General features: G+C 36.0%; 1 protein-coding gene across 2 annotated transcripts in view; it reads left to right on the forward strand.

Moving 5' to 3' along the window:
• Positions 1–24,697, forward strand: part of ITGB3BP (integrin subunit beta 3 binding protein) — a 90,570-nt gene that overhangs the window by 53,806 nt on the left and 12,067 nt on the right. For both annotated transcript variants that reach the window (XM_033409016.2, XM_033409017.2), the window contains exons 4-7: positions 347–416; positions 20,844–20,922; positions 21,330–21,423; positions 21,753–21,812. In XM_033409016.2, the coding sequence (XP_033264907.1) occupies positions 347–416; positions 20,844–20,922; positions 21,330–21,423; positions 21,753–21,812 (303 nt within the window). The remainder of the gene's footprint in view (positions 1–346; positions 417–20,843; positions 20,923–21,329; positions 21,424–21,752; positions 21,813–24,697) is intronic.

The raw sequence follows: 24,697 nt of genomic DNA on the forward strand, positions 1-24,697 counted from the left end.
CTAATGTATTTTAATTGTATTATCAAAGTGGGTTTATCTAGTTTTTCTTTTTAATATACCAAGCCCCAGTGGAAATTTTATTCAAAAGATTATTTCTTCTATATAATGTAATCATGAATAAAACATTAGGAGACTGGCAAATTAAAAAAAAAACTACCTATTGAAAAGTTATCCACAATAGTGAAAAAATTTTCTTGTAACAAATTTCAGGATACTTTTTCTTTACCTACTCTTCTTTCATTTGTCAACCCTTTTATTTTCTATTGAAAAGTTGGTGATTTAAATTCTATTTAAAATTTGACAGTTTTTGCCTTAACTTTACGTTCTTTTTATTGCACACATATAGGAAAGAGGAAAAACTGGAATCACCTCAGTATAACCAAAAGAAAGGAATCTACTACAGAAGACAATGATGAGTAAGTTCGTTGTTGCTGAAATAATATACTCGTGTGTCTTAAAAGAAAAAGGTCATATTTGTTAAAGTGATGATTTAAGATAAATCATTTCCTTGCAGAAATGAATAGTTTATACCTGAGTAGAAGTATTTTTTCTTAAAGAAGTAAAATTCTTTATTTATGATGTGTTTTGCCATGTTCATATGATGGTGATATATGATACCTTTATTTTAATACCCATTTAGCCCAGTTTCCCCAGCCTATGCTTAAGAGACTAGCTTAGGGTAAAACTGAGGGAAACACCCTCTTTGGATTTACATGGATGGACAAGTAATACATTGTCTTGGAACATAATTGCTGGTTCAAGAGCTAGGAACACAGTGAAGCCAGCAGAGTAAGGAATCTAGAGGAACCTAGAAGGCTTATCGGCCATCAGTTATTTTCATATTGGCCTGTCAAGGGTGCCTTGAATGAAGTCATTATGTGTAAAAAGCTACTGCCTATGTATTCTGGGAAGAATATTTATATCTGTCCACTGAGGCTGGAAAAATTGAAATAAGCAGAACAGGGGGTTCAAGTTTTAAAGTACTTCATATGTTCAGCTCATTTACCTTTCCAGCTGTATCTTCTGTGTGCCATACAATATGATGGATGGATGGGTAAAGATGAGGAAAATGAAACATCTACCCATTGGGAGCTTATGGTCTCATGTTGTAAGTTAATATATCTGCTCTAACTTAGAAATGGGTTATGGGTTATGTTTCGAAATGTTATTTATTTATTTATTTAAATTGAAATATAGTTGATTTACAATGTTGTGTTAGTTTCAGGTGTACAGCAAAGCAATTCAATTTTATATACATATATATGTGTGTGTGTGTGTGTGTGTGTGTGTGTGTATGTTATTACAACCTATAGGTTATTACAAGATATTGAATATAGTTCCCTGTGCTATACAGTAGGCCCTTGTTGTTTATTTTATATTGAGTAATGTGAATCTGTTAATCCCAAACTGCTAATTTATCCCTCCCTTCCCCCCACTTTTCCCTTGGTATCCATAAGTTTGTTTTCTGTGTCTGTGAGTCTGTTTCTGTTTTGTAAGCAAGTTCATTTGTATCATGTTTTTTTAGATTCCACATATAAGTCATATCATATGATATTTGTATTTCTCTGTCTGACTTACTTTACTTAGTATCATCTCTAGGTCCTTTCATGTTGCTGCAAACGGCATTATTTCATTCTTTTTATGGCTGAGTAATGTCCCATTGTGTATATACACCACACCTTGTTTATCCATTCATCTGTCAATGGACATTTAGGTTGCTTTGGTGTCTTGGCTATTGTAAATAGCACTGCAATGAACATTGGGGTGCATGTATCCTTTCAAACCATGTTTTTATCTGTATATATGTCCAGGAGTGGGATTGCTAGATCATATGGTAGCTCCATTTTTAGTTTTTTAAGGAACCTCCATACTGTTCTCCATAGCAGCTGTACCACTTTACATTCCCACCAACAGTGTAGGAGGGTTCCCTTTTCTCCACACCCTCTCCAGCATTTATTATTTGTAGACTTTCTGATGATGGCCATTCTGACCAGTGTGAGGTGCTTTCTCATTGTACTTTTGATGTGCATTTCTCTAGTAATTAGCGATGTTGAGCATCTTTTCATGTGCCTCTTCGTCATCTGTATGTCTTCTTTGGAGAAATGTCTATTTAAGTCTTCTGCCCATTTTTTGATTGGGTTGTTTGTTTTTTTGTTATTGAGCCACATGAGCTCTTTGTAAATTTTGGAGACTAATCCCTTGTTGGTCACATTGTTTGCAAATATTTTCTCCCATTCTGTGGGTTGTCTTTTCGTATTGCTTATGGTTTCCTTTGCTGTGCAAAAGCTTTTAGGTTTAATTAGGTCCCATTTGTTTAATTTAGTTTTTATTACCATTACACTAGGAGTCAGCTGGAAAAAGATACTGCTGCGATTTATGTCAAAGAGTGTTCTGCCTGTGTTTTCCTCTGTGAGTTTTATAGTATCCAGTCTTACATTTAGATCTTTAATACATCTTAGTTTTGTATATGGTGTTAGAGAATGTCCTAATTTCATCTTTTTACATGTAGTTGTTCAGTTTTCTCATCACCACTCATTGAAGAGACTGTCTTTTCTCCATTGTATATTCTTGCCTCCTTTGTTGTAGATTAATTGATCATAAGTGCGTGGGTTTATTTCTGGTCTCTTCTGTTCCATTGATCTATGTGTCTGTTTTTGTGCCAGTACTATACTGTTTTGATGACTGTAGCTTTACAGTATAGCCTGAAGTCAGGGAGCCTGCTTCCTCCAGCTCCATTCTTTCTCAGGATTGTTTTGGCTCTTCAGGGTCTTTTGTGTTTCCATACAAATTTTTAAATTACTTGTTCTAGTTCTGTGAAAAATGCTATTGGTAATTTGATAGGGATTGCTCTGAATCTGTAGATTTCCTTGGGTAGTATGGTCATTTTAGCAATATTGAGTCTTCCAATCCAGGTGTACGGTATGTGTTTCTGTTTGTGTCATCTTCAGTTTCTTTCATCAGGGTCTTATTGTTTTTGGAGTACAGGTCTTTTTCCTCCTTTGGTAGGTTTATTCCTAGGTATTTTATTCTGTTGGATATGCTGGTAAATGGGATTGTTTAATTTCTCTTTCATTGTTAGTATATAGAAATGCAACAAATTTCTGTATATTAATTTTGTATCCTGCAACTTTACCAAATTATTGATGAACTCTAGTAGTTTTATTGTGGCATCTTTAGGATTTTCTAGGTATAGTATCATGTCATCTGTAAACAGTGACAGTTTTACTTCTTTTACTTCATTTCCAATTTGGATTACTTTTATTTGTTTTTCTTCTCTGATTGCTGTGGCTAGGACTTCCAAAATTATGTTGAATAAAAGTGGCAAGAGAGGGCATCCTTGTCTTGTTCCTGATCTTAGAGGAAATGCTTCCAGCTTTTCACTGTTGAGTATGATATTAGCTGTGGGTTTGTCATATGTGGCCTGTATTATGTTGAGGTATATTCCCTCTACGCCCACTTTCTGGAGAGTTTTTATCATAAATGGATGTTGAATTTTATCAAAAGCTTTTTCTGCATCTATTGAGATGATCACATGCTTTTTATTATTCATTTGTTAATGTGGTGTTTCATGTTGATTGATTTGCTGATATTGAAAAATCCTTGCATCCCTGGGATAAATTCCACTTGATCATGATGTATGATCCTTTTAATGTATCATTGGATTTGGTTTGCTCATATTTTGTTGAAGATATTTACATGTGTGTATTGGCATGTAATTTTCTTTTTTTGTGATATGTTTGTCTGGTTTTGGTATCAGAGTTACATTGACTTCATAGAATGAGTTCAGAAGTGTTCCTTCCTCTCCAATTTTTTGAATGGTTTCAAAAGGGTCAGTTTTAACTCTTGTCCAGATGTTTGGTAGAATTTGCCTATGAAGCCATCTGATCCTGGATTTTTGTTTTTTGGTAGTTTTTAAATTACTGTTTCAATTTCAGTAGTTGTGATTGGTCTGTTCATATTTTCTATTTCTTTCTGGTTCAATCTTGGGTCTGAGTGTTTTTTAAATCATTTGAGTGAAACTTAGAATGCATTTTCCATACAAATTGTGTTGTTATTTGTGGTTATAACCTCAAGTCAGGGCTACAAGTCTATTTTTTTCATAATGTAGGTGAAGTATAGTATTAATCAGTAGTAGTCTAGATAAAAAGATATGGAGAGTGCCACTTAGAGTACAGTAGGGACAAAGGGAAGAGTTTTCTCAAAGAGGTGTCCTTCTTTGACAGCTTCATCTATCACCTGTACCCCTTTATCTGTTTATATAGCTGCTTTCCCTAGCCATGCTCCCCCCAGTTCCAAATATTTTCATGTGCCCTATCCCACAGATATTTTTGTTGTCAATTACCATTCCTCCTTCCTCTAACCAAAGTTCCAATTTCCTTGGTGAAACCAATCTCAACTAGATATTAAGTGAGAAGCATTATTTTTTTGTTTAACTCATTTAATATATTTTGAAAGAGACAGTAGATGTACATAATAAGAACTCAAACTGTACAAAGGGGTATATAGAAAGCAAGTGGCAAGTAACAATTTTTGAATCACATATAATCTTGTGTTTGAAAGCAGTTACCTGCTAAACCAAATTAATCTCTGATACAGTTGTATGAAGTATAACAAACTTAGAAGTAAAAGTAGACAGGAAATGAGAAAGTATTTTTGGACAGTAGTGATATCATGTAAGCAAACCAGACTTACCTGTTGCTTTCCCCTGAATCAGCTCCACTCAAGCTATCCTAAGTTTTCATAGTGTTTTTCCTTTTTTCTTCTGAACCCATCAATCTGCTTACAGCTTGACTTTTTTTTTTAACTTTTTATTTTATATTGGAGTATAGTTGATTAACAATGTTGTGTTAGTACAACAGAGTGATTCAGTTATACATATACACAGTAGCTCCCATAGCAGTGAGCTTTCAAGTAGCAAGGGAGGAGCAAGAAACTTTGTTATGGGTCACTTAGGAATTTGCCAGTATTTATTTAATTTCCCTCAATATTTGTTTCTAAAGATCCCTGTTATTTATGTATATCACTCCATGACTTGGTGTTAGAATTAATGAATTTAAGTACAAGCCAAGATATCTTACAATGTATAAAAATTATGTGTTTCTGATTGTTTTTTTCCACCCATCATAAAATTACTCAGACCTAGTCAATAGAGCTGTTTTATTAGCTTTAGTAATAAGCTCTTTATTTATTCCATTTGTTTAGATTTGTTTTATTATTTTGTAAAACCATTCCAAAGACTTGGATTTTTTAAAACCTGAAATTAAACCGAACATTTTGTATTTTTAGATCAATTTTAAATGATTATAACATTTTATGTTTTGTTTTGGCAATTGCATAGGTTGTGGTTTTCCAGAGAAACAGAACCAATAGCAAATGTACATACATATAGTAATATAATAATAACAATAAAAATTATTACTGATGTAATAATTATTAATTAATAATAGATTAATAATGAATTATATATACAATTACCTATATAGATAGATTTATTATGAGGAATTGACTCATACAATTATGGAGGTTAAGTCCTACCATGTACCATCAGCAAGCTGGAGGTCCAGGAAAGCCAGTGGTATAATTTCAGTCTAAGACTAAAGGCCTGACGACCAGGGAAGCCAGTGGTGTAAAATCTCAGTTCAAGGGCAGAAGAGCAATATCCCAGCTAAAGCAGGCAAGCAGGGAACCCATCCTCCCTTCCTCTGCTTTTTCTTCTATTCAGACCCTCAGTGGATTGTATGATGCCCACCCACATTGGGGAAGGCAATTTACTGAGCCAGTATTAATTACTAAGACTGTTGCATAGCAGTGATTTTCTAATCCCATCATTCTTTCTGTTAGCTGGCCTTTTTGAAAGTCATGAGTTCATAGTGATATAGTGTCTTTCCTTGCCTTCCCCCTTTCCATATTTGCACTCCTTTTCAAACAGTAGATCTCTGGCTTCTATTAGCAGCAGTCCATTTGCACACTTGCTTATTCCTACAGTATATACAGAATGGTTTCAAAATTCCTGCACTGCTAAAAACAAACCTGCAAAAGCATTTTTGTTTGCATTCTTTTTTGTCTTTAGTTTGAAGGTAGTCAAATTACTGTGTTCAGAACTACTTGGATTAGTTCTCCATATGAAGAATTAGTCAGTCATTTGAAGTAGTTAGGTTAGCTTGTTGATGTTTATATGCAATTTTGATATTTTTTTCTCATCCTTTTTTATTTTTGTTTTTTGACTGTGTAAAACAACTGATATGGTTCCAAAAGTCAAAACTTTACAAAAAAGTATACATAGAGATGTGTTACTATTCCCTGCTGCATTCCTTCTGTGTAGTCCCTATAAGTAACCAAATTAATTAGTTTCTGGTTTACCTTTCAGATGTTTATTTTTATAAAATTAAGCCATTTCATTTATTTTATCTCATTTCTCTTCTTATACAAAGATGGCATACAGTTTATACTCTTTCATACTTCGCTCTTTCCACTTACAAATATGTCCTGAAATCACTGCCTGTTAATCGACTTGGCAAGTTTTAAATGTAAGAATTCTCCAGCAGGAAAATATAGTTCCATGTTTTAGGTAAATTTTTTTTCCCAGAAAACAAGCAATTAGTGACATGTCAGTAAAGCTCAATATGTCAGTAAAATTTGTTTATAAATTAAACAAACACCTACACATTAATATTTCATGTGAACATCTATATTCTTTATTCTCTAAAAGGAAAATATATAATTCACTGCCATTGGTTTTTCTTCCTCTTTGCAAATTTTTGCTGCTGCTGGCACTGCTACAAAAAATGCAGTAATGGTGACTGTCCTTCTATAAAGTTTGTTTTCATATAATTGTAGGTTTGTCATTTTGAGAAGTAAAACATAGATCATGTGTACCCTTTTCCCACTTTCCTGACATGATAACATCTTCCAAAGCTGTAGTACAATATCAGAACCAGGAAATTGATGTTGATACAATGCACCAATCTTTATTTCAGTTTTCTAAATTTTACAATACATATTCATTTGTATATGTGTGTATATGTTCTATGCAATTTTATCACATATGTAGGTTCACGTATCCACCACCACAGTCAAGATACAGAATAGTCCTGTCACCACAAGGATCCCTCCTGCTGTATAAAGTGTATTTTTAATCACTGGTTTATTCTCTTATAGGCAGAAGAGTAACTTTTATTTCTATACTAATCCAAATAAGACCTTTTTAACAGTAATGTTACACCAGAAATGGGTTTTGTTTTTTATCTATACAATTTAATTGTGGCAAGTAACCACATTTCAGAATTCTAATTTTCTCTTTACTGTGTTTTAAGTATTTAATCAAAGAGCAAGAATACTGACTTATGGATCATTTTCTGCTTAAATGAGGGTCTCTGGGGGTAAGTTAGTTGAAAATGTTTATCAAAAGCTTAGGATGAAGATATAGTTATGCCTATATTCTGTAGGTGATCAAAGACTAAGAGGGAAACCAGTATTTACTTTTATTTTCAACTGTTTAAAATTCTTGAAAGGAAAGAATGAAAACTTTCCTCCAAACATCAGTAACAAGACAACCATGGTCACTTTCCCCACTGGTATTCAATATTTTACTGAAAATTCTAGCCAGAGCAATTAGATAAGAAAAAGAATGAAAAGGCATCCAACTGGAAAAGAAGAAATAAAACTATCTCTATTTGCAGATGACATGATCCTATAGAGAGAGACTCCCGAAGAATGCACAAGAAACTGCTAGTATTAATAAACAAATTCAGCAAAATTACAGGGTATATGATCAACACACAAAAATCAATTGTGTTTCTATACACCTGCAGTAAACAATTTGAAAAGGAAATGAAGGAGGCAATTCTATTTACAGTAGCATTTAAAAGAATAAAATACCTAGGAATAAGTTTAACCAAAGAGGTGAAAGACTTGTACACTGGAAACTGCAAAGTATTGCTGAGAGAAATTAAAGAAGACCTAAATAAATGGAAAGACAGCCTGTGTTCATGGGCAGAAGATTTAATTTGTTAAGATGTCAATACCTCTACCCAAAGTGATCTACAGATTCAGTGTAATGCCTATCAAAATTCTACACCATGTACAAAAATTATTCAGTCATAAAAAGCAATGAGGTTCTGATAACATGCTACAAACACAATGAACCTTGAAAGCATATTGTAAGTGAAATAAGCCAAATGCAAAAGGACAAACATTATACAATTCCAATTATATGCAATATCTAGAATAGACAACTTCAAAGAGACAGAAAGTAGATCAGAGATTACCAGGGGCTAAGGGTTATTGCTTAATGTTACAGAGTTTCTGTTTGTGGTAATAGAATAGTTTTGAAAACAGATAGTAGTGATGGTTGTACGATGTTGTGAATGTAACTAGTACCACTGAATTGTACACTTTAAAATGGTGAAAATGGCAAATCTTATATATATTTTGCCACAATAAGAAAAAAATTTTTCCATTTAAAACCAGCTACAGGGACTACTTGAATATGCATTGTCTGGCGAGAAAGCAGAGTAGAAGGATGTGAACTCACACCTTCTTACAAAAACATCAAAATCACAACTAACTGCTGAACAACCATCAACAAAAAATGCTGGAACCTACCAAAAAAGATACCGTACATCCAAAGACAAAGAATATGCCACAACAAGATGGTAGGAAGGGCATAATCACGATAAAATCAAATTCTAAACCTTCCTGGTGGGCGACCCACAAACTGGAAAATAATTATACCACAGAAGTTCTCCCACAGGAGTGGAAGTCCTGAGCCCCACGTCAGGCTTCCCAGCCTGGGGGTCTGGCAACGGGAGGAGAATCTGGCTTTGAAGAAATTCCACTCTTGGAGGGCACACACAAGGTCTCATGCACCAGGAGCCAGGGAAAAAAAGCAGTAACCTCATAAGAGACTGGGCCAGACCTACCTGCTAGTGTTGGAGTGTCTCCCGCCAAGGCAGGGGGTGGCTGTAGCTCATTGCAGGGACAAAGACACTGGCAGCAGCAGTTCTGGCAAGTACTTATTACCATGCGCCCTCCTGGAGGTCGCCATTTCCTCCCCAAGACCTAGCCCTACCCAACAGGCCATAGGTTCTAGTGTTGGGAAACACTAGGCCATACAACCAACAGGGCAGGAACGTAGCCCCACCCACCAGCAGTCAGGCTGCTTAAAGTCTTCCTGAGCACGGCCCTGCCCACAAGAGGGCAAGAACCAATAAACCTACCTAAGGAGACAAAAGACATGTAGTCTGAAAGCTATAAGAAGCTGATGAAAGAAATCAAAGGTGGCATAAACAGATGGAAATATATACCATGTACCTGGATTGGAAGAATCGATATTGTCAAAACGATTATACTATCCAAGGCAATCTACAGATTCAGTGCAATCCCTATCAAATTACCAATAGCATTTTTCACAGAACTAGAATCAAAAAATCTTAAAATTTGTATGGAGACACAAAAGACCCTGAATAGCCAAAGCAATCTTTTTTTTTTTTTTTTCTGTGGTACGTGGGCCTCTCACTGTCGTGGCCTCTCCTGTTGCGGAGCACAGGCTCCGGACGCGCAGGCCCAGTGTTCATGGCTCATGGGCCCAGCCGCTCCACGGCATGTGGGATCTTCCCGGACCTGGGCACGAACCCGTGTCCCCTGCATCGGCAGGCGGACTCTCAACCACTGCGCCACCAGGGAAGCCCCAAAGCAATCGTGAGAAAGAAAAACAGAGCTGGAGGAATCAGTCTCCCAGACTTCAGACTATACTACAAAGGTACAGTCATCAAAGCAGTATAGTACTAGCACAAAAACAGAAATATAGGTCAATGGAACAGGATAGAAAGCCCAGAAATAAACCACACACTTACAGTCGATTAATCTATGACAGAGGAGGCAAAACTATACAATGGAGGAAAGATAGTCTCTTCAATAAATGGTGCTGGGAAAACTGGACAGCAACATATAAAAAAATGAAATTAGGACATTCTCCAACACCATATACAAAAATAAACTCAAAATGGATTAAAGACCTAAATGTAAGACTGGGTACTATAAAACTCTTAGAGGGAAACATAGGCAGAACACTCTTTGACATAAATTGCAGCAATATCTTTTTTGAGCTGACTCCTAGCGTAATGGAAATAAAAACTAAAATAAACAAATGGGACCTAATTAAACCTAAAAGCTTTTGCACAGCAAAGGAAACCATAAGCAATACGAAAAGACAACCCACAGAATGGGAGAAAATATTTGCAAACAATGCGACCAACAAAGGATTAGTCTCCAAAATTTACAAAGAGCTCATGTGGCTCAATAACAAAAAAACAAACAACCCAATCAAAAAATGGACAGAAGACCTAAATAGACATTTCTTCAAAGAAGACATACAGATGACCAAGAGACACATGAAAAGATGCTCAACATCGCTAAATACTAGAGAAATGCACATCAAAAGTACAATGAGAAAGCACCTCACACTGGTCAGAATGGCCATCATCAGAAAGTCTACAAATAATAAATGCTGGAGAGGGTGTGGAGAAAAGGGACCCTCCTACACTGTTGGTGGGAATGTAAAGTGGTACAGCTGCTATGGAGAACAGTATAGAGGTTCCTTAAAAAACTAAAAATAGAGCTACCATATGATCTAGCAATCCCACTCCTGGGCATATATCCAGAGAAAAACATGGCTTGAAAGGATACATGAGCCACAGTGTTCATTGCAGTGCTATTTACAATAGCCAAGACATGGAAGCAACCTAAATGTCCATTGACAGATGAATGGATAAAGTAGGTGTGGTACATATATACAATGGAATATTACTCGTCCATTAAAAAGAATGAAATAATGCCATTTGCAGCAACGTGGATGGACCTGGAGATTATCATACTAAGTGAAGTAAGTCAGACAGAGAAAGACAAGTATCATATGAAATTGCTGATATGCAGAAACTTAAAAAAAATGATACAAATGAACTTATTTATAAAACAGAAACAGACTCACAGACCTAGAGAGAGAACTTATGGTTACCAGGGCAGAAGGGTAGGAGGGAGGGATACATTGGGAATTTGAGACTGACATGTACACACTGCTATATTTAAAATGGATAACCTTGGTCAGCTAATCTATGACAGAGGAGGCAAGGATATACAATGGAGAAAAGACAGTCTCTTCAGTAAGTGGTGCTGGAAAGATGGGACGGCTACATGTAAAAGAATGAAATTAGAACACTCCCTAACACCATACACAAAAATAAACTCAAAATGGATTAGAGAACTAAATGTAAGACCAGACACTATAAAACTCTTAGAGGAAAATATAGGAAGAACACTCTTTGACATAAATCACAGCAAGATATTTTTGGATCCACCTCCTAGAGTAATGGAAATAAAAACAAAAATAAACAAATGGGACCTAATGAAACTTCAAAGCTTTTGCACAGCAAAGGAAACCATAAACAAGACGAAAAGACAGCCCTCAGAATGGGAGAAAATATTTGCAATCGAATCAATGGACAAAGGATTAATCTTCAAAATATATAAATAGCTCATGCAGCTCAATATTAAAAAAACAAACAACCCAATCCAAAAATGGGCAGAAGACCTAAATAGACATTTCTCCAAAGAAGACAGCACATGAAAAGCTGCTCAACATCACTAATTATTAGAGAAATGCAAATCAAAACTACAGTGAGGGGCTTCCCTGGTGGCGCAGTGGTTGAGAGTCCGCCTGCTGATGCAGGGGACACGGGTTCGTGCCCCGGTCCGGGAGGATCCCACGTGCCACAGAGCGGCTGGGCCCGTGAGCCATGGCCGCTGAACCTGTGCGTCCAGAGCCTGTGCTCCGCAACGGGAGAGGCCACAGCAGTGAGAGGCCCACGCACCAAAAAAAAAAAAAAAAAATCTACAGTGAGGTAGGCTTCCCTGGTGGTGCAATGGTTAAGAATCCATCTGCCAATGCAGGGGACATGGGTTCAAGCCCTAGTCTGGGAAGATCCCACATGCCGTGGAGCAACTAAGCCCAGGCGACGCAACTCCTGAGCCTGCACTCTAGAGCCCACGAGCCACAGCTACTGAAGCCCACACGCCTAGAGCCTGTGCTCCGCAACAAGAGAAGCCACCACAATGAGAAGCCTGTGCATGGCAACAAAGAGTAGCCCCCGCTCGCCGCAACTAGAGAAAACCCATGCACAGCAACAAAGACCCAAAGCAGCCAAAAATAAATTAAATAAATTTATAAAAAACAAACAAACAAAACTACAATGAGGTATCACCTCACGCCAGTTAGAATGGGCATCATCAGAAAATCTACAAACAACAAATGCTGGAGAGGGTGTGGAGAAAAGGGAACCATCTTGCACTGCTGATGGGAATGTAAATTGATACAGCCACTATGAAGAACAGTATGGAGGTTCCTTAAAAAACTAAAAATAGAATGACCATATGACCCAGCAATCCCACTACTGGGCATATACCCAGAGAAAACCATAATTCAAAAAGACACATGCACCCCAATGTTTATTGCAGCACTGTTTACAATAGCCAGGTCGTGGAAGCAACCTAAATGCCCATTGACAGACGAATGGATAAAGATGATGTGGTACATATATACAGTGGAATATTACTCAGCCATAAAAAGGAACGAAATTGGGTCATTTGTTGCGACGTGGTTGGATCTAGAGACCGTCATACAGAGTGAAGTAAGTCAGAAAGAGAAAAACAAATATCGTATATTAGCACATATATGTGGAAACTAGAAAAATGGTACAGGTGAATTGGCTTGCAGGGCAGAAATTGAGACACAGATGTAGAGAACAAACGTATGGACACCAAGGGGGGAAAGCAGCGGGGGTGGGGGTGGGGGTGTGATGAATTGGGCGATTGAGATTGACATGTATACACTGATGTGTATAAAATGGATGACTAATAAGAACCTGCTGTATAAAAATATTTTAAAAATTTAAAAATTAAAAATAAAATAAAATAGATAACCCACCAGGACCTACTGTATAGCACAGGGAACTCTGCTCAGTATTCTGTAATAACCTAAATGGGAAAAGAATTTGAAAAAGAATAGATGCATGTGTATGTATAACTGAATCACTTTGCTGTAAACCTGAAACTAACACAACATTGTTAATCAACTATACTCCAAAATAAAATTTAAAAAGAGAAAAACAGCTACAGGAACAGCTAAAGAAAACCTTCCTGAGAAAGCTTTTGCAAATATAATGGAATAAATAGACCTAAATACAGAAAAAAAATTCTTTTGATAAGAAATGTCCAATTTTTTATGTTGTCCAGATTTTTTATTTAACCAGTCTTTCTTCAGAGAAAAATGCCATTAATTAATTTTGATGTGCATAAGAATCTCCTGGAAAATGTATTTCTAGGCCCCATCTAGTGATATTCTTGATTAGTAGATCTTGAATGCAGCCTAGTTTTAAAAAAGTTGTATCTTTACCAGTCTCACCAAGGAATTTTGATGCCAGTGGTGAGTTACACTTTGGGAAATATTATTATAAACATAGGTCAGAAACACCTCAGTTCAGCATCTTTTCATGTGCCAGTTGGACATCTGTGTCTTCTTTGAAAAAATGTCTATTCAGCTTCTCTGCTCATTTTTTAATCAGTTTTTTGTTGTTGTTGAGTTATATGCATTCTTTATATATTTTGGATATTAACCCCTTATTGAATATATGATTTGCAAATATCTTCTCACATTCAGTAGGCTGCATTTTCATTTTGTTGATGGTTTCCTTTGGTGTGCAGAAGCTTTTTAGTTTGATGTAGTCCCATTGATGTATTTTTGCTTTTGTTTCCCTTGCCAGAGAAGATATATCTGGAAAGATATTGCTAAGACCGATGTCAAAAGAGTATACTGTCTAATACACAGTTGGTGGGAATGTAAATTGGTATAGCCACTTTGGAAAACAGTATGGCGATTCCTCAGAAAATTAAGAATAGGACTACCATAGGATCCAGTTATCCCATTTCTGAGTATTTAACCAAAGAATACAAAAATACTAGTTCAAAAAAATATATGCACCCTTATGTTCATTACAGCATTATTTTACAGTAGCCAAGCTATAGAAATAACTTAAGTGCCCATCAGTGGATGAATGGATAAAGAAGATGTGGCATAGCATATATATATATATACAATGGAATACTACTCAGCCATAAAATAAAAAGATGAAGTCTTGCCATTTGTGATAACATGGATGGACCTTGAGGGTATATGGTAAGTGAAATAAGTCAGAGAAAGACAAATACAACATGATTTCACTCATATGTGGAATATAAAAGACAGAGAAACAAATAACCAGAATAAATGAACTAAACAAAACAAACATGTAGATACAGAGAACAGAGTAGTGGTTACCAGAAGGGAGGGGACAGAGGGAGGGCAAAATGGATAAAGGGAATCAACTGTATGGTGACAGATGGAAACTAAATTTTTGGTGGTAAGCACACTGTAGTGTATACAGAAGTGGAAGTATAAGGTTGTACACATGAAACATATAATTTTATAAACCAATATTACCTCAAAATAAAGAGAAAAAAAAAACACCTGGGTTCAAGTCCTGACTGTGCTCCTTATTGTGTACCCTTGAATAATTAAATAATTTATTTGTGCTTCAGTTTCCATACCAATAAAATGGAGATAATATTTACCACAGAGAGTTGCTTTTTTGTTGTTGTTGTTTTAATTTATTTACTTTTATTTATTTTTGGCTGTGTTGGGTCTTCGTTGCTACGCGTGGGCTTTCTCTAGTTACGGAGCAGGGGCTACTCTTCATTGCAGTTCGCGGGCTTCTCATTGCAGTGGCTTCTCTTGTTGCGGAGCATGGGCTCTAGGCGTGCCGGCTTCAGTAGTTGTGGCTTGTGGACTCTATAGTTGTGGCTCGCGGGCTCTAGAGCACAGGCTCAGTAGTTGTGGTGCACGGGCTTAGTTGCTCCACGGCATGTGGGATCTTCCCAGACCAGAGTTCGAACCCGTGTCCCCTGCATTGGCAGGCGGATTCTTAACCACTGTACCACCAGGGAAGTCCCCAGAGAGTTGTTTTAAAGATTAAACAGGATACAGCTTGTAAAGTAATAAATACAATGCCTTGTATTTGGAAAGAGCTCAAAAAATGTTAGCAATATATTTCATTTTTATAATCCAGCTATCATCATCCAAAATAATTTAGATTAATAGAGTTAGGTAAGTAGAGGTTCAGTGATGGATTAACCTTTTTCTGTATAAGACATTTTTTTTAACATCTTTATTGGAGTATAATTGCTTTACAATGGTGTGTTAGTTTCTGCTTTATAACGAAGTGAATCAGCTATACATATATCCCCACATCTCCTCCCTCTTGCTTCTCCCTCCCACCCTCCCTATCCCACCCCTCTAGGTGGTCACAAAGCACCCACCTGATCTCCCTGTGCTATGCAGCTGCTTCCCACTAGTTATCTATTTTACATTTGGTAGTGTATATATAATATTGTGAGAATGAAGAAAAACTTGTTCATTAAACTTATTGTGGTAATCGTTTCATTATGTAGGAAGGTCAAATCATTATGCTGTACACCTTATACTTAAATAGTGCTGCATGTCAGTTATATCTCAATAAAATTGAAAGAAAAATTAAAATAAATTTTATAAAAAGAACATCTTGAGGATTTTATCCCTGTTATGTACATGCACTTCTCAGGTTTCTTGAGATTTTATAAAAATACAAGTCTCTTATGGGTAGTGACTTTCAGATAAGTTTTTAGTAATGGAATTAATTAAGAGTTCACTTGTGGCCTTTGAGAGTATAGTGTTAGTAGAGGAGTAAGGCAGAAATCTGAATATTTGAATTTAATTTCAGGATGGAGGAAGTGGAGGTTGATCTAGACCATTATTTTGAGCAATGGTTTGTAAAAGAGAGAATATTCATTAAGTAAAAGAGTTAAAAGCATCAGGGGCCCAGCAAAATCATATATGTACTTGTAATATTGACCATCAGTAGTGCTGTAAGTTTTCTCTAGCACTCACAGCTTGGGCCAGGAATGAAGAAAACAAATAGGTAGGAAATCCAGGATTACGTATTAGACACCCATGTGTGTGGCAGAAGGTTAAGGGACTGAGAAAATTTTCTTATTCTTCAAGTTTTTTCCAGCTTAATTGAAGTATAATTGGCAAATAAAATATATATATTTAAAGTGTATAACGTGATGATTTGATATATTTATACATTGTGAAATAATTATGACAGTAAGGTTAATTAACATATTTACCATCTCACATAGTTACCTTGTTTTCTTGGTGGCGAGAATGCTTAAGATCTACTCTTCTTATCAATTTGAAGTATACAATATAGTATTTTTTAACTATAGCTACCGTGCTGTACATGAGATCGCCAGAACTTATTCATCTTATAAATGAAGACTTGTACACTTTGACCAGCATCTCCCTGTTTCCCCCACCCAGCTTTCTCAGTGATGCAACAAACATGAACTATGACGTCTATGATTAGAAGGACGTAAAAGAAAGAAAAAAATAAAAGATGAGCATATTTCACTTGGATCTAGGAATGGATGTTTAATGGACTAGGTCTTTTTTATTTTATTCATTGATCCATCAAATAATATCTACCATACTACAGACACCATGCTAGGTAACTTGGTTTATAAGGTAAACAAGTAGAGCCTGTCCTTGCCTGCATGGAACTTACAGTCTGGTGAGGAAGACAGATGCCAAACAATTGGAAGTTACAGAAAGGGGGAAATCAGGATCTTTAAAGACCATTATGGCTTTTAGACGTTTCTCCTCTTCTCTCACTACACCCACAGTGCCTGCACAGTTAATACAGTAGGCACCATGAGTCGCATGCTAGGGAATCTTGAAGACATTAGTGGGCTCCTTTCCTATCTCCTTTGCCTCCCTTCTTCCACATCTAGAATGGCACAGCAACAGCTGAGTTAATGCTTGCTAACCACCTGTATCAGCAATTTTTAGTCAGACCCACCAATTTAACGATAGGTTCTCCTTATTCTTTTAGTTCTTCCCTCAGAATATATCTGAGGAACTTTATGGAGAAAAGGAAAATGATGAAGCTAAATTTGAAGGTAAGAATGGAAAATAATTGAAAGCAGTCAAGATGGGAAAAAAACAGAATTGGAGCAGAATGATAGTTTTGAAAGTTACATTACATATGACTTGCTTGAAACTGAAGAAATTTCTGTGGAAGAAATTTGAAGTATAATTAATGGATACATCCCTCCATGGATTTTATGTGGTCGAAGCATCTAATTTCAGTTGTTCTTCAGAATAATAAGACTTCCTCTTTGGGGAAAATGAGAGAACTCTGAATTTCACAGTGAGACTTTTCTAGGCAAACTGGAAAAGGCACCGAAAACCCTGAATTTTTGGCATGTGGCTTTCTCAAGAGAAAAAGAGATATTCATAGTGAACATACCATAAGAATCTGCCCTGACGTAAGGCAGTCTGGCAAAAACATGTCAAAACGTGAACAACTTTCTGTTGTGCGGGAGCAACTGGATCATAGTTTCTTTTTAAAGGTATCTTAGAGGACTAACCCAGACACTTTAAAAATACCCGTTGGTAAAAAAAGATGATGCTGGACTTTTACTCTATTGACAAACAAAAAAAGATTCATTCAAGGAGGACCAAGATTTCAGATTTCTCAAGTTGTACTACAGTGGTCTTTGGCCATAATATAGGATGTGATCAGATCTTATAAGGATGCCATGAAGCTGGCAGCAGTCACTAGATATCGGGATGCAGTATCCATCAACATCTGCATAGCTTGCAATGGTCATTATAAGATGAAGGATTTGATCCAATTTAGTCCAGCCAGAGGTAAATCTGTTTAAGAAAGGAGTAGTGTTCTATAAAATCTGAATGGCACCTACTGATGACACTTTCACTCACCAACTTGAAAGAGGGAGCAACAATAACTTGGAAATTTTGTAACAAATGTATTCTGCAGGCAGGAATAAAAGATGGTTGGTTTTCAGAAATAAGTAAATTAGTGAAGGGACATCGAGATGATATTAAAGCAAACAGTGATGCTGTCTTAAGGCAACAAAGTACAGTTTGAACCATCCATTGAAAATATAGAAAATGCTATTAGCAGCAATAAAAATCCAGTCTCCAGCACAAATGGGATTAAATATAAAAATTGCCATTTTGTCTAGGATGAAGACAGTGGCAACCATTCTTCTCCCAAAAGCTGCTCAGCAAGTAGTTTATCTCCAAAGATTATGAAGCCTTGTCCACTGAGTCAGAAGATGTAGAAAGATGTAGAAAGTAGAAGATGTAGAAGATGTAGAACACACTTCCTGAATTTCTCAAAATTTAACAGTTGGATGACAGTTTCAAAACCGTTCTGTGAATTTGGTTGCAACCGAGATGGGAAAAGGAGTTGATTTCACCTAGGAAGAAGTAAAAGGACGAGGAGGAGGAAAGGAAAGGAAATTAAAATAAAAATTACAAGAGTGATGGAGTGTCCACTACTCTACTTGGTCCTGCAGTGGAGGCAAGTTTCCCTGCAAAAGTAGCTTAGGCATGTGAAGAATTCTTGATAGTCAGAGAATTGATACTCAGTCCAAAAACTCCAAGGTTACAAACAGTTTGCTTAGCTGCTGGATAACTATCTTAACTTGGGAGAGAGATTTACTAATAGGATTGTTGGGGATGCTACATAGCACAGCTCCTGGGGGCACCATTCACATCTTACTCTATCTGAACAGAGCTCCTTTGAGTCATTCAAGATGGTAATCCTGCAGGACCCAGCCCTTCCCACACAATTCCCTGAGGGTAGACAGGGAACAGCATCAGTTCCTTAAGGTATGATAAGAGAGTGTGGAGAGGCTCTTCCCCTCCAATCCTCCCAGGAAAGGGATGCAAGGAAAAGAGCCCCTAGGACTCCTCCTCATAGCAGAGTAGCTTAATTGCCTCAGCTTTGCACTTCTGAAGCACTTAGTAGCCTTACGTATAATATAGGGGAAGCTGGAGGTTCCCAGCCCTGGGTGGGAGTCACTTAAGTCATCTTGCTCCTTCAGGCTTTTGGAGCTCAATTGGAGGAGATGGAATCCTTTTATGATACTCTGTCACAAACTGAGGTTCCAGTGGTGAGCAGTTGAGGCCTCAGACAGATAGATGACTTCTAATTTAAAATGCATAATAATAAAGGAAAATTTTTAAAGAAAGAATATGACCTGTAATTCCACTGTCCTCACATAATTTTTAGCTTTTGCATAATGCTTTCTCTCCATTCCTTGTTGTATACTTAGATATATATTTCACTTAGTTGAAACATACTGTTCAGGGACTTCCCTGGTGGCACAGTGGTTAAGAATCCGCCTTCCAATGCAGGGGACACGGGTTTGAGCCCTCGGCCAGGAAGATCCCACATGCCACAGGGCAACTAAGCCCGTGCACCACAACTACTGAGCCTGCACTCTAGAGCCTGCGAGCCACAACTACTGAGCCCTCATGCCACAACTACTGAAGCCTGCGCGCCTAGAGCCCGTGCTCCGCAACAAGAGAAGCCACTGCAATGAGAAGCCCGCACACCACAACGAAGAGCAGCCCCCGCTCGCCGCAACTAGAGAAAGCCCACGTGCAGCAACGAAGACCCAATGCAGCAAAAAATTAATTAAAAAAAGAAAAACATACTGTTCATATTCATTGTGTATGTACATTTAACATCACATTTGTCTTATTTTTTAATAGCACACAAATGTTAATGGATAACACTGATGTGATTTTGAAAAGCACTTAAAGAGAATATCTAGTTTCTCTCATAAAATCGATAGTATAGATTTGTGCTCTCCGAAACAGTAGTCACTAGCCAGCCACACATGGCTAATGAGCATTTTAAATGTGACTATTCTGAAATGAGCTGTGCTATGCGTGTAAAGTATACACTGAATTTTGAAAAAAAAAAGTAAGTATAAAATATCTCGAATAATTTTTATACTGATTACATGTTGAAATGGTAATACTTTGGATATATTGAGTTAAATATATCATTAAAATTAAGTTCACCTATTTCTTTTTACTTCTTTTAATGTAGCTACTAGAAAATTTTTAATTACATATGTGGCTTGCATTATATTTTTGTTAGACTGCACTGGTATAGATTATCATACACAGCTATGAGATCTTAAAATTGAAAAAGAAACTAAAATTGCAGCCATAAGGAAATGGTTAAATCATTTTTGGTGTATTCATTAGGTACAATATTGTGCAGCTTTTAAAATTATAGACACATGAATATGTGTGTGTTTGTGTGTGTGTAATGTTATATTAAGGCAAGAAAGTGTGGTATAAAGTTATAAAAATATTTTTAAAACCTAAGATTTTTCCAGAATGCTAATATGCTAACTAGAGATATGTTTAGAAGGAAGGTAGAATTACAAAGTGAAGTTTTCTTTGTTTTCAAATTTAAAAGAGTGCCTTTGTGTCTTTGTCACATTGAGATATATTAAAGCTAAAAAACTTGGTTTTTTATTAAAGATCACTGGGTAACACTGATTCATAGGCTTAGATCTAGGTCAATAAGGAGATGGGGATGTATTAGTTTTCTCAAAGTGGTATGGGGGAGAAAGGACAAGCCAGCTATATCTTCTCTCCCACTGCAAAGTGGGAATGAGAAAGTGAAACACCAAAGGACAGGATGGTTGGTAAAATACACTGTTTGTAAAGGAATGAAAGCATGAAGGAGGAGCATTTACATCTTTTACCACTTTGAAAAATATAAAGAAAAGGATTAGAAAACTGAATCAAAGATGCTTTCAAAAGAATTAAAGCTCTGAAAGTGCCTGATCTTGCTGAATACTTTTTTCTTCATTCATAGATTCATGGTGTTGCTATCTAAAGTTGAGAAATCATCAGACGAATTCATGGAAATAATGCAAAATTTAAGTAATATACAGGTTTGCTTTTTTTGGCATATAATTTTTCATATTCTATTACCCTATTTGAAAAAGAATAGGAGAATCCAATCCCAGAAAGAACTTACAGGGGATATGTTCAATTTACTTTTCATGGGAACTTCTTTTCATGTATGAACATTAATTAACCATAATATTTTAGTAATATCTGGCTTCTTCACATTTAAAAGTAAATTTATTAATTATGTTTAGTCTTTTTAGTTAATGAATTGTTTTTATTCAGGTATTTTAAGGTTTGCAGTAGTTAACCTAACAGAAAAAGTTAAATTTCATTATCATAGAGTTTAAGTTTTTCATATGAAGGAAGCAGTATACTGTATTTTCACTAGACTTGTCAGTAGTATTATATTTGTAGAGAACTTAACTCATTTAAGATGACTTTCTTTTAGGCTTTGGAGGACAGTAGAGAGCTTGAAAATCTCATTGGTATCTCCCATACATCAGGTGTCTTAAAAAGAGAAATGCAGAAAACAAAAGACCTACGTAAGAGAAATTTATGAGTTTTTGATCGTGTCTCTCTATTACTTGTTTGCAAACTTAGAACAGGAAGCCACATATCTTTTGCCAGGATATGTTATTTCAGGGATTCTTCTTGAATGTGAAGGGAAAGAATGTACCTTGGTAACTGGTATTAGGCTTTTTTTTAATGCAGTTCTCATTCTTTACAAAAGATATAAGGTATTGCATTTTATACTTGATATTTATAAGTATGTATTGCTTGAAATTATTTCTTATGAAGTTGTTTCTTCCAAAATGAGAAATTATTTAATATTCTGTATTAATTTTTAATGTGAGATTTTTTTTTCCTTTAGTGACAAAAGTAACAAAACAAAAACTATTTGAAAAGAAGAATTCAGGACTTCCCAACAAAGGTGAGAGTTGTGTTTTAATTTATTACATAAAGAGATCCTTTCATCTCATTTTACCATTTCAACCAATTATCATGGGCCCTTTTTTTAAAAGACCACGAATCTCATTTGAAAAACATTATATTGCATTTAGCAAAAGACCGTGTCTGGTAAGATCAGCTTCCCTGATGACTGAACTTTTGAAATACAATTTCCAGTTCAAGAGTTAAATTTTTTCTTCTATTAAAAGTTCTTTTTGAGAATACAGACAAATGGGGCAACAATGCATTAATATATGGCAGCTTTTAATGGTGAATTAGAAAGATCCACAAAACATAAAAAGTTACTTTGTAACCAGTGTTCTGAAAACTTTCAGATTATTAATGACATTTGACCTACTGTGAACTCACACCTTGGGGCATTTCACAGTATGGGAAACTAAATGAGCAGATTTTAAGTTCTCATAACACATGCACATTCATACCTCAGTAAGCAAAATACTATAAAATATTAAAACCATTAGACCAACTTAAGAGGGATGATTTTAATATTACTGACATGAGTGCCATTTGGCAAACTCTGCAGATAGAGGTAGCCCTGAAGTGGATAGCCATGTTTTAGTCTACCATTTTTGAGTACCAATGACTACCATTTGTTGAGGACTAATAATTACTGTGTTCCCAATACTAGAATCAGCAGATCATTACAACAACCCTGCAAGATAGCTATTATTGTCATTATAGATAAGCAGCAAAGACACAGAAAAATATTAAGTAACTTGCCCAAAGACACTGCTACTTAAGTGTCAGAGCAGGGATTCCAACTAAAGACCAGTCTTACTCAAAAAGTATGGTCTTTGCATTTTTCCATGTTGTCTCTTCCTAAAACAAATGAAATCATCCAGTCATCCCTGCTCTCAGATTCAAACGTAAGGCATAACTGAAACTGGTTCAACCAATCTAGTATGTTAGTCTGTGTTTAGGATCTTTTAACAAAGCCAGCGATGAGTTTGCAGTGGAAAGAGCTAGATTCCCTGCTGGTCAGTTCCAAAGACCAACTGGGTCATGGTAGGGCAGCAGCCATGGAAAAACTCCTCCAAAACTCATGTGGGAAGGGAACTGAGCAGGCTTCCTGAGCCATTCAGTTGGGCAGCTAACTCCCATTAGGGTCCATAGAATTTAAGAGCATGAAGGCAGCTCTTTCCTTAGAAAAGGCTTGAGATCTCTTCTGATGCTGTGTAACTGGATTATAATGTGTAACTGGTTTTCAGTGGTTTTAATCTCTACTAACTTGACAAGTTTTAGAGGATCATAATGGGAAATTGGAATATTTATTATTTCCCAACTAGAGGAAATCTTTCTTCTATATATTCTGTGTCAATGGTGTAATTTTTTTTTAATCTGTAATTTCCTAGAACTAATTAGAATTAGGCTTTACATTAGGCTTGTGAGGAAGGGAAAATTGTAGAACAAATAGGTGAACTGTCACTGCTAATAATTAATGGGAAATAATTTCCCAAAAGTATTGTTTCCTTCCCTAAACATTGATTAAGACATTAAAGTTATTTCCACATGTTAAAACAGTCATCTCCTTTCAGTCATCCAGTACATACTGATTCTTTGTGTGTGTCTGCATGATCAGCCTTAAAACCATTTTCTAGTATTTTAGGCATTAAAACTGACTTGCCCATTACCAGGTGTTCCCTAAGAACTGAGTGTTCATGCATAGAGGAGATTGTATCACTAAATCATGCTTTAAAGTTTCTAATAAGCATTGATTATTTGTTGTGGTTTAAATGAAAACTGAGCTAAGATATATTAAATATATAGTATTTATATAAATTATATAGAAATATATATATGAAAATATATGTCATTTTCCATTTCTGTTTCTTGGCAAGAGCTACATTAGCTCTTAATATTTACTGAGGTATTCAAATCTTCATTAGTGTATCAACTTATTTTTTAAAGTAATATTGCCTGAAAAATAGATTGAATTTTTTAATTTGAATTTGAGCTAAATATTTTTATGGAATACTTTTCCCTGTTTTTTTCTCTGGTTCCTAATATGTGTATTTTTTAATATCAGTGGGATTTTTTTTTTTCGGTTAAAGGTGATGGACACCAACACATGCATGTTATATGTAAATTTCTTTGCTAAGTTAACTTTCACCCCCTTCTATTCATACATTTATAATTTAAGAGGGTTTTGTTAGTTTTTTTGACAGTTCAAACTATTTGCTTTATATATTCCTTATTTGGGGATCTAGCCTTCATCTTTTTATAAAAATTTCTAATTTACTCTTTTCTTTTACTATGCTGTTACCCAGAATTATTTAAATTTTAAAATGTTTTGAGAATCTCCATAATATTATAAACTATATAGTCACAAATTACATAATATAAAAATCAGCCCTATGTTTTGGATTTGTTTTATTAGGTAATTATGAAAATGAAAATAAACAGATTACTTGTTTCACTATCAAAAGAATGTCCTTCAGGGCTTCCCTGGTGGCACAGTGGTTGAGAGTCCGCCTGCTGATGCAGGGGACATGGGTTCATGCCCCGGTCCGGGAAGATCACACATGCTGCGGAGCGGCTGGGCCCGTGAGCCATGGCCGCTGGGCCTGCGCTTCCGGGAGCCTGTGCTCCGTGGGAGAGGCCACGGCAGTAAGAGGCCCACGTACTGCAAAAAAAAAAGAATGTCCTTCAGATTTTTTTTTCTTCAGATTCTTATCAAATTTTCCCAGAATAGTTAAAGTACACAATAACAGAAGAATTCCAACATTTATGCTGTCATTGCACCTTTGAATTGGTCCTTTAGTTCTGTTTATTTTTTTTCATTTCAGTGCTTGTTTGTTTAGCATCAGTTGCAGTCTTTATTACAGGCAGAGAAGTATAATTGTAAAG

This window comes from Orcinus orca, chromosome 1, assembly GCF_937001465.1.
Source record: "Orcinus orca chromosome 1, mOrcOrc1.1, whole genome shotgun sequence".
NCBI classification, from domain to species: domain Eukaryota; kingdom Metazoa; phylum Chordata; class Mammalia; order Artiodactyla; family Delphinidae; genus Orcinus; species Orcinus orca.